The 15942-nt window shown below is 41.5% G+C and overlaps 1 protein-coding gene across 8 annotated transcripts in view; it reads left to right on the top strand.

Annotated features, from left to right (window-relative positions):
* The window catches only part of ADGRL3 (adhesion G protein-coupled receptor L3), a 1270535-nt gene that overhangs the window by 719332 nt on the left and 535261 nt on the right, over window positions 1-15942 (top strand). For all 8 annotated transcript variants that reach the window (XM_063914936.1, XM_063914945.1, XM_063914955.1 and 5 more), the window contains exon 11: window positions 7869-8052. In XM_063914936.1, the coding sequence (XP_063771006.1) occupies window positions 7869-8052 (184 nt within the window). The remainder of the gene's footprint in view (window positions 1-7868; window positions 8053-15942) is intronic.

The raw sequence follows: 15942 nt of genomic DNA, 5'->3' as shown, positions 1-15942 counted from the left end.
GCTCATGTGTGCAGTTTATAATATTCCCTGACATTGCTGCATTCCATGAGTTCCAGCTGATCTCCACTTCACCAACCTAAGTCTCAGTCCGGCCTGCCAGTTACCCTGCAGCCATTTACAGTCCAGCAGGGGGTTTAAAGGATGTCCAGCTGCAGTAATCTGGGCCTGTGCAGCTAGTCACATAGTGTGACAAGTTAACCTGTTTCACTTCTTCCGTGTGGCACTATCAGGCCCAGCATATGCTTTGCTAGTAACCAGTCCAGTCCTGCATCTCCCCAGCTGGTAACCAGTCCGGTCCTGCATATCCTTAGACGGTAACCAGTTCGGTCCTGCTGCATTCCTCAGCCAGACCGGTCCAGCAGCATCTCTTCAGCCGGTAGCCAGTCTGGTCCAGCAGCATCTCTTTAGCCAGTAGCCAGTCCGGTCCAGCTGTATTCCTCAGCCGGTAGCCAGTCTGGTCCAGCAGCATCTCTTCAGCCGGTAACTAGTCTGATCCAGCTGTTTGATAAGATATGATACATTTCTTGTCATTATCAAACAAATTTGACAACATAATTCAGTTTGTGCAACACACCAAGACAATGGTAAAAGCTAGGACACAGGTATAAAAAGAGCACACAGTAGCACACAAATGAGGGATGACACAATGAGTATTTATCATGCGCACGGCAGTTGGGAAGAAGCTATTCCATAGAGATTCGTGCGTTCCTTCACTGATCTAAAACGCTTTCCAGAGGGCAATTTAGTAAAAAGATATGCAGACGGATGGCTAGAATCAGACAGTATACTTCCAGCTCTATTTATCAATCTTGCTGACAGTCTGCACCCTGATAATTTTACCAGCTGAACGAACCAAGCTCTCTAACTCTCCTTGCTCACGGGCGGTACAGTTACCATACGAGGCTATAATGCCATAAGTTAAAACACTCTCAATTCCACATCTTTAAAAATTCTTTAACGTACCAACGCCCACACCTGCAACCTTAATACGGCGAAGGAAAAGTATTCCTCAACTGGTAGCCAGTCTGGTCCAGCAGCATCTCTTCAGCCAGTAGCCAGTCTGGTCCAGCTGTATTCCTCAGCTGGTAGCCAGTCCGGTCCAGCAGCATCTCTTCAGCCAGTAGCCAGTCTGGTCCAGCAGCATCTCTTCAGCCAGTAGCCAGTCCGGTCCAGCTGTATTCCTCAGCCGGTAGCCAGTCTGGTCCAGCAGCATCTCTTCAGCCGGTAGCTAGTCTGGTCCAGCTGTTCGATAAGATATGATACATTTCTAGTCATTATCAAACAAATTTGACAACATAATTTAGTTTGTGCAACACACCAAGACAATGGTAAAAGCTAGGACACAGGTATAAAAAGAGCACACAGTAGCACACATGAGGGATGACACAATGAGTATTTATCATGCGCACGGCAGTTGGGAAGAAGCTATTCCATAGACGATTCGTGCGTTCCTTCACTGATCTAAAACGCTTTCCAGAGGGCAATTTAGTAAAAAGATATGCAGACGGATGGCTAGAATCAGACAGTATACTTCCAGCTCTATTTATCAATCTTGCTGACAGTCTGCACCCTGATAATTTTACCAGCTGAACGAACCAAGCGCTCTAACTCTCCTTGCTCACGGCCGGTACAGTTACTATACCAGGCTATAATGCCATAAGTTAAAACACTCTCAATTTCACATCTTTAAAAATTCTTTAACGTACCAACGCCCACACCTGCAACCTTAATACGGCGAAGGAAAAGTATTCCTCAACTGGTAGCCAGTCTGGTCCAGCAGCATCTCTTCAGCCAGTAGCCAGTCCGGTCCAGCTGTATTCCTCAGCTGGTAGCCAGTCAGGTCCAGCAGCATCTCTTCAGCCGGTAGCCAGTCCGGTCCAGCAGCATCTCTTCAGCCAGTAGCCAGTCCGGTCCAGCTGTATTCCTCAGCCGGTAGCCAGTCTGGTCCAGCAGCATCTCTTCAGCCGGTAGCCAGTCCGGTCCAGCAGCATCTCTTCAGCCAGTAGCCAGTCTGGTCCAGCTGTATTCCTCAGCTGGTAGCCAGTCTGGTCCAGCAGCATCTCCACAGCCGGTAGCCAGTCTGGTCCAGCAGCATCTCTTCAGCCAGTAGCCAGTCCGGTCTAGCTGTATTCCTCAGCCGGTAGCCAGTCCGGTCCAGCAGCATCTCTTCAGCCGGTAGCCAGTCTGGTCCAGCAGCATCTCTTCAGCCAGTAGCTAGTCTGATCCAGCTGTTTGATAAGATATGATACATTTCTTGTCATTATCAAACAAATTTGACAACATAATTCAGTTTGTGCAACACACCAAGACAATGGTAAAAGGTAGGACACAGGTATAAAAAGAGCACACAGTAGCACACAAATGAGAGATGACGCATTATTCCCAATGAGTATTTATCATGCGCTCGGCAGTTGGGAAGAAGCTATTCCATAGACGATTCGTGCATGCCTTCACTGATCTAAAACGCTATCCAGATGGCAACTTAGTAAAAAATATGCAGACGGATGGCTAGAATCGGACAGTATACTCCCAGCTCTATTTATCAATCTTGCTGCAAAAAGATCTTTGACAGTTTGCAGCTGTACCCTGATAATTTTACCAGCTGAACGAACCAAGCGCTCTAACTCTCCTTGCTCACCGATGGTACAGTTACCATACCAGGCTATAATTCCATAAGTTAAAACACTCTCAATTCCACATCTTTAAAAATTCTTTAACGTATCAACACCCACACCTGCAACCTTAAGATGGCGAAGGAAAAGTATTCCTCAACTGGTAGCCAGTCTGGTCCAGCAGCATCTCTTCAGCCAGTAGCCATTCCGATCCAGCTGTATTCCTCAGCCGCTAACCAGTCCAGTCCAGCTTACTTCAGCCTGTAACCAGTCCGGTACCTTATCAGTACGTGGTTCATAACCTTGAACTCCTATCAAAGGCAGTTCTCACTGCTACCTAAATCACATGCGAAAGAGCTATATTGAGCCTTTTCGACTCCAGCTCCAAGCCTCAGAGCCTGGACGTTATTTATCGCCTAACCCAGATAACCTTGTGCACATAACTGTGACATGAAGAAAGCATGTCAAAGCAAATCCAAATTCAAAGCCATGTTAATTGTTTTCTTTGATATCAAGGGTGTTATTTTGGAAGACTGCATACAAAAATGCGCAACAGTGAATCGACATTACTACAAACATGTTCTAGCAACTTTGCAGGCAAGAATCAGTATAAAGAGGCCAGAGTTGTGGAAAAATGGTTTCATCCTCCATCAGAACAATCATGCCTCAACCAACACAGCTCTCTCTCTCTGTGAAGCAGTTTTTGGCCAAGAAACAGATAGCAGTGATAGAACACCCTCCTTACTCACCAGACCTAGCACTGTGTGACTTTTTTCTTTTCCCTAAAATCAAATCTGTACTCAAGGGAACCCATTTTGCATCAGTTACTGAGGTAAAGAAGAAAATGATGCAGCTGTTGAGACAGATGACAGATAATAAGCTACAGCATGCCTTTGACCAATTGAAAATAAGAATGAGCGATGTGTGGATGCAGAAGGAGAGTACATAGAAGGGGAATAGAGTTAAAATGTACTTAATATAATTAAACATACATTACAGCATCAGTCTCATTATTTAATAAACACACCTAGTAAATTGTAAAATGGGATGTGCAGTGAGGTAAATGGCTCAGGAGGCACTGGCTAGTGCCAGAGCCAGATTTACACACAATTTATGAGCCAAAGGGTACATGTGAGCATTATAAACAGGTGTAGCAGTTTATACTGCTGGAAATTTGGCGAGTTTTGATCAGAGATGTGAGGAAAAGACAGGCAGGGAGGCACTGTATATAGATATTTATAATATATATTTGTTTTTGTCATATACTTTATATAGTCAAAACTCTGGTTTAAACATTAGTATGACAAAAAAGGCTCTGCCTCACCCCACCGCACACCATTGATGATCTCTGATTGAACCGGTTAGGAAAAATACAGCCCCAGATTTGTGAACCTTGCATTATATTTAAATGAGCTGAAATGCTGCCTACCAGGTTTTTACTAATTTATTTATTGATATTTGTTTATTTAAATGCAGGAATAGCTAAACTTAAATATGACCTCAAAAATGGCTGTGAGAAGGGACGGACTGGGACAAAAAATTCAGCCCCGACAATCTTTCTTAGTGCATACTGTAGGTGTTGTAGGTGTTCTGTGAGTCACTGGACGTGGCCTCGCTGCATGCTCTATCTAAGCATGCTTGTTGAGCAGAACATGTAGAGCCAATGGTGCTTGTCCTCCAGATAGCCGTTCCGTCCCATCAGGCCATTGGCTCTTCTGGTATTTGCCATAATTGACAGTGGCTGTGAGCACATACATACTGTACATGTGGTCTGATTTGGGACACTCCATCTCCTCTAGTTTCTTTGAAGAGCATAGGCTGATTGCTGAGGTAGGGACTAAAATGGATTTAATACATTAGTGTGGTAGTAATGGTGCTACATATGATTGAAAAACACCTTGTGTTGGAACCTAAGCTTTATTAATAAATGTTATACTTGTAGAAACCTGCAAGATATATAGCATGTAATAGAAACTAAACAAACATGTATTTAATCAGTATTGGGGAATGAATAGGGTAGATGTGTCAACAGAGTTTTAATTCATAGCATTGTGATTATGTAACTCAGATTATTTTACTAAATATACATTGGATCTTAAATTAGCAAAACTGCAACTGCTTGCGATTAGATGCTGGGAGCCGCCCAGCACAGGACAAGGCTGCCCAGCATGCAAATGCACAGCCATGATGTGAAGGCAGGCAAGCCACCGCTATTTTCCTTGTCGCAGCAACCACATGTGATATCACAAGGCCGCCCTGAACCCACTCATGCCCCCGCAACGCTGAGTCGCCACTCCCGCAGTTCTGCGTTGCCGCCCCCAACCGCCCAGCGAACATCTCTTCCTGTCAATCAGGAAGAGACGTTTGCATCAATGCGATGCGATCACACTTGCCGGCCCACGCATGTGCAGGTTGGGACCCGCGTTTGTGCACTGGTGCGTTGCATTCTGAATTAGCCCCAGTGTTAAGAAAGTTACAAAAAGTGAGATCTAACAGAGTGCTAGAATATGAAAATTATGAATTTTATGGTATGTACAGTGCATCCGGAAAGTATTCTCAGCGCTTCACTTTTTCCACATTTTATGTTACAGCCTTATTCCAAAATGAAATAATCTAATTTTTGTCCTCAAAATTCTACACACAATACCCCATAATGACAATGTGAAAAAAGTTTTTTTGAGAATTTAGCTAATTTATTAAAAATAAAAAACTAAGAAGTCACATGTACATTAGTATTCACAGCCTTTGCCATGAAGCTCAAAATTGAGCTCAGGTGCATTCTGTTTCCACTGATCATCCTTGAGATGTTCCTACAGCTTAATTGGAGTCCACCTGTAGTAAAATCAGTTGATTGGACATGATTTGGAAAGGCACACACCTGTCTATATAAGGTCCCACACTTGACAGTGCATTTCTGAGCACAAACCAAGCATGAAGTCAAAAGAATTGTCTGTAGACCTCTGAGACAGGATTGTCTCGAGGCACAAATCTGGGGAAGGGTACAGAAAAATATTTGCTGCTTTGAAGGTCCCAGTGAGCACAGTGGCCAACATCATCCGTAAATGGAAGAAGCTCGGAACCACCAGTACTTCCTAGAGCTGGCCAGCCGTCTAAACTGAGCAATTGGGGGAGAAGGGCCCTAGTCAGGGAGGTGACCAAAAACCCAATGGTCACTCTGTCAGAGCTACAGCATTCCTCTGTGGAGAGAGGAGAACCTTCCAGAAGGACAACCATCTCTGCAGCAATCCACCAATCAAGCCTGTATGGTAGAGTGGCCAGACGAAAGCCACTCCTTAGTAATGAGCACATGTCAGCCCGCCTGGAGTTTGCCAAAATGCACCTAAAGGACTCTCAGACCATGAGAAACAAATTTCTCTGGTCTGATGAGACAAAGTTTGAACTCTTTGGCGTGAATGCCAGGCGTCATGTTTGGAGGAAACCAGGCACCGCTCATAACCGGGCCAATACCATCCAGTGAAGCATGGTGGTGGCAGCATCATACTGTGGAGATGTTCAGTGGCAGGAACTGGGAGAAAAGTCAGGATAGATGGAAAGATGAATGCAGCAAAGTACAGAGACATCCTGGATGAAAACCTGCTCCAGAGCACTCTTGACCTTAGACTGGGATGACGGTTCATTGTTCAGCAGGACAACGACCTTAAGCACACAGCCAAGATTTCAGAGGAGTGGCTTTAGGACAACTCTGTGAGTGTTCTTGAGTGGCCCAGCCAGAACCCTGACTTGAATCCGAATGAACATCTCTGGAGAGATCTGGAAATGGCTGTGCACCGACGCTTCCCATCCAACCTGATGGCGCTTGAGAGGTGCTGCAAACAGGAATGGGCGAAACTGCCCAAAGATAGGTGTGCCAAGCTTGTGGCATCATATTCAAAAAGACTTGAGGCTGTAATTGCTGCCAAAGGTGCATCAACAAAGTATTGAGCAAAGGCTGTGAATACTTATGTACTTGTGATTTCTTAGTTTTTTATTTTTAATAAATTAGCAAAAATCTCAAAAAAAACCTTTCACATTGTCATTATGGAGTATTGTGCGTAGAATTTTGAGGACAAAAATGAATTTATTCCATTTTGGAAAAAGGCTATAATATAACAAAATGTGGAAAACTGATGCGCTGTGATTACTTTCCGGATGCACTGTATTTACAAAAGGGGAGGGGGTCCTTGTGTACAAAGTACCCATGCCTTTATGATGGACTCCACTCAAATAAAAACACATTAGATGGTAGCTTTTCAAAATGTTTTCAGTTGAATTATCCACTTATAAAGTATTTTAAATAAAGTTAAACCTAAATCACTGTTCCTATATTTTATACCAGGTTCATTGTTTATAGTATCAATTTAATATTCTGATAATTTTACAACCTGCATCTTACAAATAAAACTAAAAAAAATGATGGGGGAAAATCAGGGCCGGATTAAGGTTGGTGGGGGCCCAGAGGCAGCGCAGGTGTGGAGGCCCCAACTACTAAAATAGCTGATACACCCATGAGCCCTGAGACAAACACACACAAACACAATCCCCTCCCCCTTTACCTTGTCAGCGCAGCATGCCACAGAGTATCCTGTGAGACTGACTGCTGTCTGTACACTGAAGTCCTCCTCGGCGGCTGCTGTTAATGAACAGATGAGCTGCCGGAGGGGGGACTACTCTGCAGCAAACATCTGGGAGGCCCATGTGTGACTGCTCTTATCTCCCCTCCCATAATCCAGCCTTGGGGAAAATGCCCTAATTTCCACTCAAAATGCAGAATTTCAAAAATGCATTACATTTTAATCCATCACCAAAAAAGTGATGCTCGGCATTATTCCATTAAGACTAACAAATACAAATGTTTGGTACAGTTTACTATACATATGTACTTTTACATAAAAATGTTGTTTTAATATACAGGTTGGGTATCCCTTATCCAAAATTCAAAATCCCACATTTTTGGGTCCCTTACTGAGATAATAACATATATATTATATATTATGTGTGTATATATAGATATATTATATAGATATAAAATATAATATCTATATACAGTATATGTGTCATTATCTCAGTAGGGACCCAAACACGTGTGATTTTGAATTTTGGATAAGGGATACTCAACCTGTACTACGGTAAGTATCAATAAGGAAACTTGAGCTCTTATAAACCAGTATGCAATGTTGGCATGTAATTGTCAATGGCTAGCCATTCATACAGACTGCTTAGAAACCCCTATTCATTCTGTTTTTTGTTTTTTTGCAGGCAATGGTCGAGACCGTTAACAATCTCCTTCAGCCACAAGCTCAGAATGCATGGCAAGACCTGACTGAAATGGACCAGCTGCGAGCGGCTACCATGCTTCTTGACACGGTGGAAGAAGGAGCTTTTGTGTTGGCTGATAATCTCTTAAAGACAGATATTGTGAGAGAGAATACAGACAATATTCGTAAGTAACAGAATAGGTTTCACTTAGTAGTGCCACAGATAATCACAAGTATTTTAACAAAGTATGCAACTATTCACTACAATATTTTGGCAAATGGCACATTTTCTTATATATACAAACAAAAACAAACATTTGATTGATTACATTTTAAGATGATCGAAAATCAAAGTATTAAAAATGTTTTTGCTTGTGTATGTGCTTTAACAGGAACACAATTTAATTATTTTAAACAAAATTATTAATTATAAGTTCACATACAGTAGTGATACAAAATGGTGGCATTCAGCAGGTCATTTTACTCTTTCTCCTTATTGTGTATACAGAGCTGAATATGCTTATGTGCATATTCTTTGGCAGTAATACATACTTTACAGATAACAAAAGGAGGGATATGCCGTATTTACACTCTAAGCAGTGCTGAAAGTGTGGCAGTATGCTCAGGTATGGCGTACTGTTAAGAATCTGTCCGCCGGTACGCTGTGCCCCCGAATACTGCATAGCCGCCATTAGCGGCTAATTACTGTTATACTCCGCCGCCGGCAGCAGCGGCACCTCCTCCTCCTGTTTCAGTGCTGCTGGGAGTGTGACAGTGATGTAATCACACTCCCGCAGCTGACACGCAGCAGAGGACCTTGGGGACTGGATAGCATTGGACGCGGTGGTGCTAGAAGGCAGAGGCAGACAAAGAAACAGTATCAGTGCCGGCTGAGGGGGGTGAGTAATTCCTTGAATGGTCGGCTCCCCTGCCCACAAGGTGCAATGTGAGTGGCTGAGTGAGAGACACAGAGAAAAGGTGGGGGTAGGGGATACAGGCTAAGAGACAAAGATTGAAGGAGGGGCACAGGCTGGGAGACAGAGCGAAGGAGGGGGGCACAGGCTGATAGACACAGCTAAGAGGGGGATCAAGCAGAAAGAGGCTGAGTGAATAGGGGGCAGGCTGAGAGATGCTGGGGGGAGATAACATTGTGGCTGAAAGTAGTAGGGGGGAGATGACGGTGTGGCTGAGAGATGCAGAAAGAAGATGGTGGTGTAGCTGGGAGACAGCGGGAAGAACATGATGGTGTTGCTGGGAGAAGCAGGGATGAAGATAATGGTGTGACTGAGAGACACAGAAGTGAAGATAATGGTGTAGCTGAGTGACGCAGGGGGTAGAAGGTGACACAGGTGGCATGAATCTGGTTGAACCTCTGTTGTATGACGATGACTTTGGTTATATTTCTACACAAAAAGACATCTTCTCGACCATGTGATTTCCTACGTGAATAGTGAATACCAAATGAAGACACTGTCTGATCAGGGAGGATACATTTCTTCAGAGGTTCCCCTTTGTGAGAAACCTCCATATAGGTAAGGTGCATATGTAAATTAATGTTCTCAGAGTGATGAGAAATGGGGGCGTCATGTGGACATGCCCCATTTCATTGGCCACGCCCCTGGTGTCGTGATCATGCCTCTGGCGCACGCACACAGTACCATTAAGACATTTTTTTCTACTTGCACCACTGACTCTAAGGGACTAATGCAAGAAGTCTGTGGTTGCTCCGTCATTGTGTGCATGAAGATAAATGCACATATGTACAGTATTTGCCTATATGCAAACATAGACATCCGACTGCTTCCTATCCATGCAGTTGATTTTATAGTCGTCATTATCAGTGCACACTTGCACCAACCAGGACAGAGAAACCTCTGTTCTTTAGGATGTGTATTCACTTTTCATTTCCCTTTAAACACACAGTCCCGAACAGATCTATTTCTACCTCTCAGATCTTCCACAATGTATTGGCAAAACACAGTCCCAAATATATTGGCTCCAATCCGCAATTAAATTAAGAACACAGTTCCGGATACATTCCACAGGGATTATTTTATACTCCTTTATTTTTAGTCACAAATATAGGTGAAATATAAATCCATGCATCAAAGCAAGATTTTTTTTCCAAATAAAAGCTTTTTGTATTAATAAAAGTAATATAAAAGCTCATTACGCCTTACCAGGACGCTGCTACACAGGGCAGACAGAGAATGCGGTATAAATTCTCAGCTGTTGATGATATAGGAAGCGAGCTCACCAGACCCCAAGGTCGCAGTTGATATGCGGTAACTTTCTGCATTGGGAATTACTTCTCCATAGCGTGCTGACCGCTAGCTGTCTTGCTGTCGCACTATTACATAATTACATATAGTTACATAGTTTGCGAGGTTGAAAAAGACATCCGTCCGTCGAGTTCAACCTATTTGTGTTCTTCTACTCTGTATTCTTTTCAGGATTAGTTTTATCTGTTGATAAAGTCGGCCGTTGTGTTGTATTTCCTCATTTTATTATAACTATGGTACGTGATCTATCCACCATAACCCTGTATATCCTTATCCATTAGGAATTTATCTAGGCTATTCTTGAAAGTATAGACAGAGTCTGCCATTACTACTTTCTCAGGCAGGGAATTCCAAACTCGTATTGTCCTTAATGTGAAAAAACCTTTCAGCCTCTGTGTGCGGCATCTCCTCTCCTCTAACCTAACTGGGGGTCCACGTGTTTTCTGTGCTGGTCTTAGCAAAAACAGATCCCCCGAAAGCTCTGTATATTGTCCCCTTAAATATTTATAAATGTTGATCATGTCTCCTCTTAATCTCCTCCTTTCTAGTATGAACATGTGAAGCCTTGCAAGTCTTTCCTGGTATTCCAGCATCTATATCCCCCTAATTAGTTTGGTCGCCCGCCTCTGAACCTTTTCTAGTTCCAGGATATCCTTAGGGTGCCCAAAATTGTGCGCATTATTCCAGATGGGGCCTCACTAGGGATTTATATAATGGGAGTATAACACTCTCATCCCTTGCATCAATACCCCTCTTTATGCATGCTAGTACTTTGTTTGCCCTTTTAGCCGCTATCCTGCATTGGGTGCTGCTGCTAAGTTTATCTCTATGAACACCTAAATCTTTTTCCAGTACAGAGTCCCCTAAAATCACCCCATTAAGTATGTAGCTGTAATTTTTGTTCTTGCTACCAAGTTGCATTACCTTACACTTGTCTGTATTAAACCTCATTCTCCATTTTGCTGCCCATGATAACATTTTAAATAGATCGTTCAGGAGAGACTCAGAGTCTCCCTCCGAATTTATAACCTTACATAGTTTGGTATCGTCTGCAAAAATTGACACCATGCTCTCTAGACCTTCCGCTGGATCATTAATGAAAATGTTGAACAATAGCGGTCCAAGAACAGACCCTTGTGGCACCCCACTTAGAACTTCAGCCCAATTTGAAAATGTTCCATTTATCACAACTCGCTGCTCCCTATTGTCTAACCAGTTACTAACCTAAGTGCATATTGTGCTCCCTAGCCCTAGTTCATGTAACTTATAAATAAGTCTCATTTGTGACACTGTGTCAAAAGCTTTAGCAAAGTCTAAAATGATTACATCCACCGCTTTACCCTGATCAAGGTTCTCACTAACTTTCATAAAAGCCTAGTAAGTTTGTTTGACATGATCTATCCTTCACAAATCCGTGTTGGTTCCTAATAATTTTGGCTTTGAGGATCTTCTGTACACTATTCCTAAGAATGCTTTCTAGGACTTTCTCCACTATAGATGTAAGACTAATTGGTCTTTAATTGCCTGGTTCAGCTTTACTTCCCTTTTTGAAGATTGGCACTACTTCCGCTCTACGCCAGTCTTTGAGAACCATGCCTGAAGTAAGTGAGTCATTAAAGATTGAAAATAGAGGTCTTGCTAATTCGGAGTGTAGCTCCATGAGAACCCTTGGATGATTACCATTTGGACCAGGTGACTTATTAATCTTAATTTTTTTCAATCGGTCGCAGAATTCCTCCTCACTTAAATAAGCACTAAGTAGTGGGACATTATCGTTATTGGGTTTGGGTGCTAGTTGATGCATCTGGTCCTCTATTGTAAATACTGATGAGAAAAACTTGTTTAATGTATCCGCTATGTCATTATCATTTTTTATTAAGGCTCCCAGTTTGTCCTTTAAAGGGCCTATACTCTCCTTCTTTAATCTTTTGCTGTTGATATATTTAAAGAAGTTTTGGGGGTTTGATTTACTTTCCTTTGCTACTAGCTTTTCAGTTTCTACTTTAGCCGCTCTTATTTCTTTTTTGCATATCTTGTTGCAAACCTTATAGTATTTGAATGACTCCGCCTTACCGTTTGATTTGTGTTTTCTGCTTTAAATACGCTACTGCGCTGCCGACCTCCCGCTCTCTCCCTCCTGCACAGACTTCCTGCTTGCACAAAATACAGTGATCGAATCCACCTGTTGCCTATGCTTTTTCAGCCAAAATGGGTCTTTGTCAAGGCACAAGTGGATTCGGTTTGGTCACTTACTTGATACTGCCTCCTTAGAGTCCAGTGTGCTTGTTCCGGGATTTTCTAATCAATACATGTCTCCGGGTGTCTTAAAGCTACTATTAACTTTTCAAGCATGTAATACCTCTAAACGAATCCATATTTGCACAGATTCTATGGACATATTTTAAACATCATAATGCAACATAAGCATAAAATTATTAAAAAACAATAAAAAACATCTTTAATTACCACAATAACAATCTATTGCTGCATTTCTTTAAAAACATATACTGTATTACATTCAAGGTCTATGCTCAGGTATAGATCTCTGTGTTTAAATAATTTCCTTACAAAAACCACTTCATCTTGAAGTCGTCATTTAACTCCTTTGGCTGCAGGGTCATTAGGTCATGAATCTAACGAATTTCAGTACAAGCTAGTAGGTACAACATCATTTGTTCTCCCGTTTTCTTAAACTTGATCTTAAACATTGAAGCAAATAATGTTATTTATTAAACATGCATGTGTGTTTTTACAATGGGCTGATACACAATGATTCTCTACACCATTTCTTATGTTTTTAATGTGCTCTCCTATTCTAACCTTAAAAACATAGAAACATAGAATTTGTCGGCAGATAAGAACCACTTGGCCCATCTAGTCTGCCCCTTTTTTTTTTACATTATTTTTATCTCTAACCTTATTTGATCCTTATTTCTTTGTAAGGATATCCTTATGTCTATCCCATGCATGTTTAAATTGCTCTACTGTCTTAGCCTCTACCACCTCTGATGGGAGGCTATTCCACTTGTCCACTACCCTTTCTGCGAAATAATTTTCCCGCAAATTTCCCCTGAACCTCCCCCCCTCCAGTCTAAGTGCATGTCCTCGTGTCCTATTGCTTCTCTTCATTTGGAGAATGTTTCCCTCCTGAACTTTGTTAAAACCCTTGATATATTTGAAAGTTTCTATCATGTCCCCCCTTTCCCTTCTCTGCTCCAAACTATACATATTGAGATTTCTTAGTCTTTCTGGGTATGTTTTGTGATGTAGGCCATGCACCATTTTAGTTGCCCTCCTTTGTACAGTTTCTAAAGTATTAATATCTTTTTGAAGAAATGGCCTCCAGAACTGAATACAGTATTCTAGATGAGGCCGCACCAATGACCTATACAGTGGCATTATTACTTTTTTCTTTCTGCTGCTGATTCCTCTCCCAATGCAGCCAAGCATCTGACTAGCCTTCCTCATTGCCTTGTTACATTGCTTACCTGCCTTTAAGTCATCTGAAATAGTGACTCCAAGATCCCTTTCCTCCTCAGTAGTTTCCAGTATAGTGCCATTAATACTATATTTAGCTTTTGGATTTTTGATACCCAAGTGCATGATTTTGCATTTTTTGGCATTATACTGTAATTACCACACTCTTGACCATTCCTCTAGTCTACCTAGATCCTCAATCATTTGTTCACCTGGTGTGTCTACCCTGTTGCATACCTTTGTGTCATCTGCAAAAAGGCATACTTTCCCTTTAATACCATTTGCAATGTCACCAATAAAGATATTAAAAAGCACTGGTCCAAGTACAGATCCCTGGGGTACTCCACTGGTAACATTTCCCTCCTGTGAATACACTCCATTTACCACAACTCTCTGTTTTCTATCCTTCAACCAAGATCTTATCCATTCAATAATCCTAATATCCAATCCCAAACTTTCAAGTTTATTTAGCAGTCTGCGATGTGGAACAGTGTCAAAAGCCTTACTAAAGTCTAGATAAGCTATATCCATGGCTCCACCTTTATCCATCACTTTAGTCACACAATCAAAAAAGTCAATAAGATTTGTTAGACATGATCTCTCCCCAGTGAATCCATGCTGTTTGGGATCCTGTAAATTGCCGGATTTGAGATAATCTACAACTCTTTCTTTTAAGAGTGTTTCCATCAATTTCCCTACTACTGATGTAAGACTCACTGGTCTGTAGTTGTTTGCCTCTTCCTTGCTTCCATTTTTTTGCAGTGGGACTACGTTTGCTCTTTTCCAGTCCTCTGGAATTACTCCTGTAGCTAATGACTGGTTGAATAATTCTGTCAATGGTGCTACCAGCACCTCTTTAAGTTCTTTTAGTATCCTTGGATGTATCCCATCTGGCCCCATAGATTTGTCCACTTTCAGCTTTGAGAGTTCTGTTAGGACCTTCTCCTCTGGTAATGTACTTGTTTAATTTTCTTGAATATCCCTGCAACTTAACTGTGGCCCCTTCCCCTCTCTTTCAGTAGTAAATACTGAGCAAAAATAATCATTAAGATGATCTGCTATTAAATTGTCTCCTTCAACAAGACTCCCAGTGTCCGTCTTTGGTTTTATAATTCCGCCTTTTGTTTTTCTCCTTTCGCTTATATACCTAAAAAAAAGTTTTGCCTCCTTTACCCACTGACTGGGCCATTTTCTCCTCAGCTTGTGCCTTTGCACATCTGATTACCTTCTTAGTCTCCTTCTGTCTAACAAGATATATCTCTTTGTCTTCATTGTTTTGTGTCTGCTTATATTTCCTAAAAGCTTTCTTTTTTGCTCTCACAATATTTGCTACTTCTTTTGCAAACCACACTGGCTTCCTTTTCCTTGTGTTTTTCCTAACAGTTTTGATACAAAGGTCTGTTGCCTTCAATATTGCACATTTTAATGTTTCCCACCTCTCCTGCACTGCTTCCAAGTTCCGCTTATTCTGCTTATTCTCCCCACATATTGTTTCATACACTGACATTGTAATGAACAAATTACATTACTGCTTCCACATGTGTTTAATTTTGTAACTTATTTTGTGACATTTAATAAAAAAGTTCCCATTTTATTTGTTTCTTTGCTCTTAATATGCCTGCAACCTATACTGTACATAGTCATAGTGGAACATCTGATACTCCATCAGAAACAGTAAGTGTGGAGGAAGAGAGGGTCCAGATGCCCATAAAGAGTGTATTGAATAGTAGGAAAGATAAAAAGGAGTTTAGATATTAAAAAATAAATTTTAAAAAATGAGAAAATATTACCAAACGATAAGAGAGATATAAGAAAGGACATATGTTTTAATGAAAATGAGAGTAAAAGAAGTTCACCTGTTCATAATTGGCGGGAAAGGAGATACTCAGATAGAAAATCCGATTATGACACCTATAGAGAACAATATACCCCAAGTAGTATAAATTTTCTCAGACTTAATGATTACCAACTTCGGACAGCTAGGATCCTAGTATGCAATCGATACTGCACTCTGAAAAATGGGGAAAGAGAAGAGGAAAGTTGGAGGAATGGGAACAAAGGGCGTTTTTTAGGGAGGGGTTACAACAAGTCCCCTTTAGAGAGGCCTTAACATGTCCCTAGAAGGAGTAATTAATGAGAGAAAAAAATGTGTATAAAAAAAGGGGTAAAAGGGGAGGTCTAAAGAAGAAAAGTTTAAAAATAGATTGAGGAAAAAAGAATTTAAATCCAAAAAGTTAAAACAGAAAGAGAACATAGGGGGAAAGATACAAAAGTTTACAACATTAGCTCTAATACAAATGGAAATTGAAGTATTGA

The sequence above is a fragment of the Pseudophryne corroboree genome, chromosome 1, assembly GCF_028390025.1.
Source record: "Pseudophryne corroboree isolate aPseCor3 chromosome 1, aPseCor3.hap2, whole genome shotgun sequence".
Taxonomy (NCBI): domain Eukaryota; kingdom Metazoa; phylum Chordata; class Amphibia; order Anura; family Myobatrachidae; genus Pseudophryne; species Pseudophryne corroboree.
This window is presented reverse-complemented; position numbering and strand designations above follow the sequence as displayed.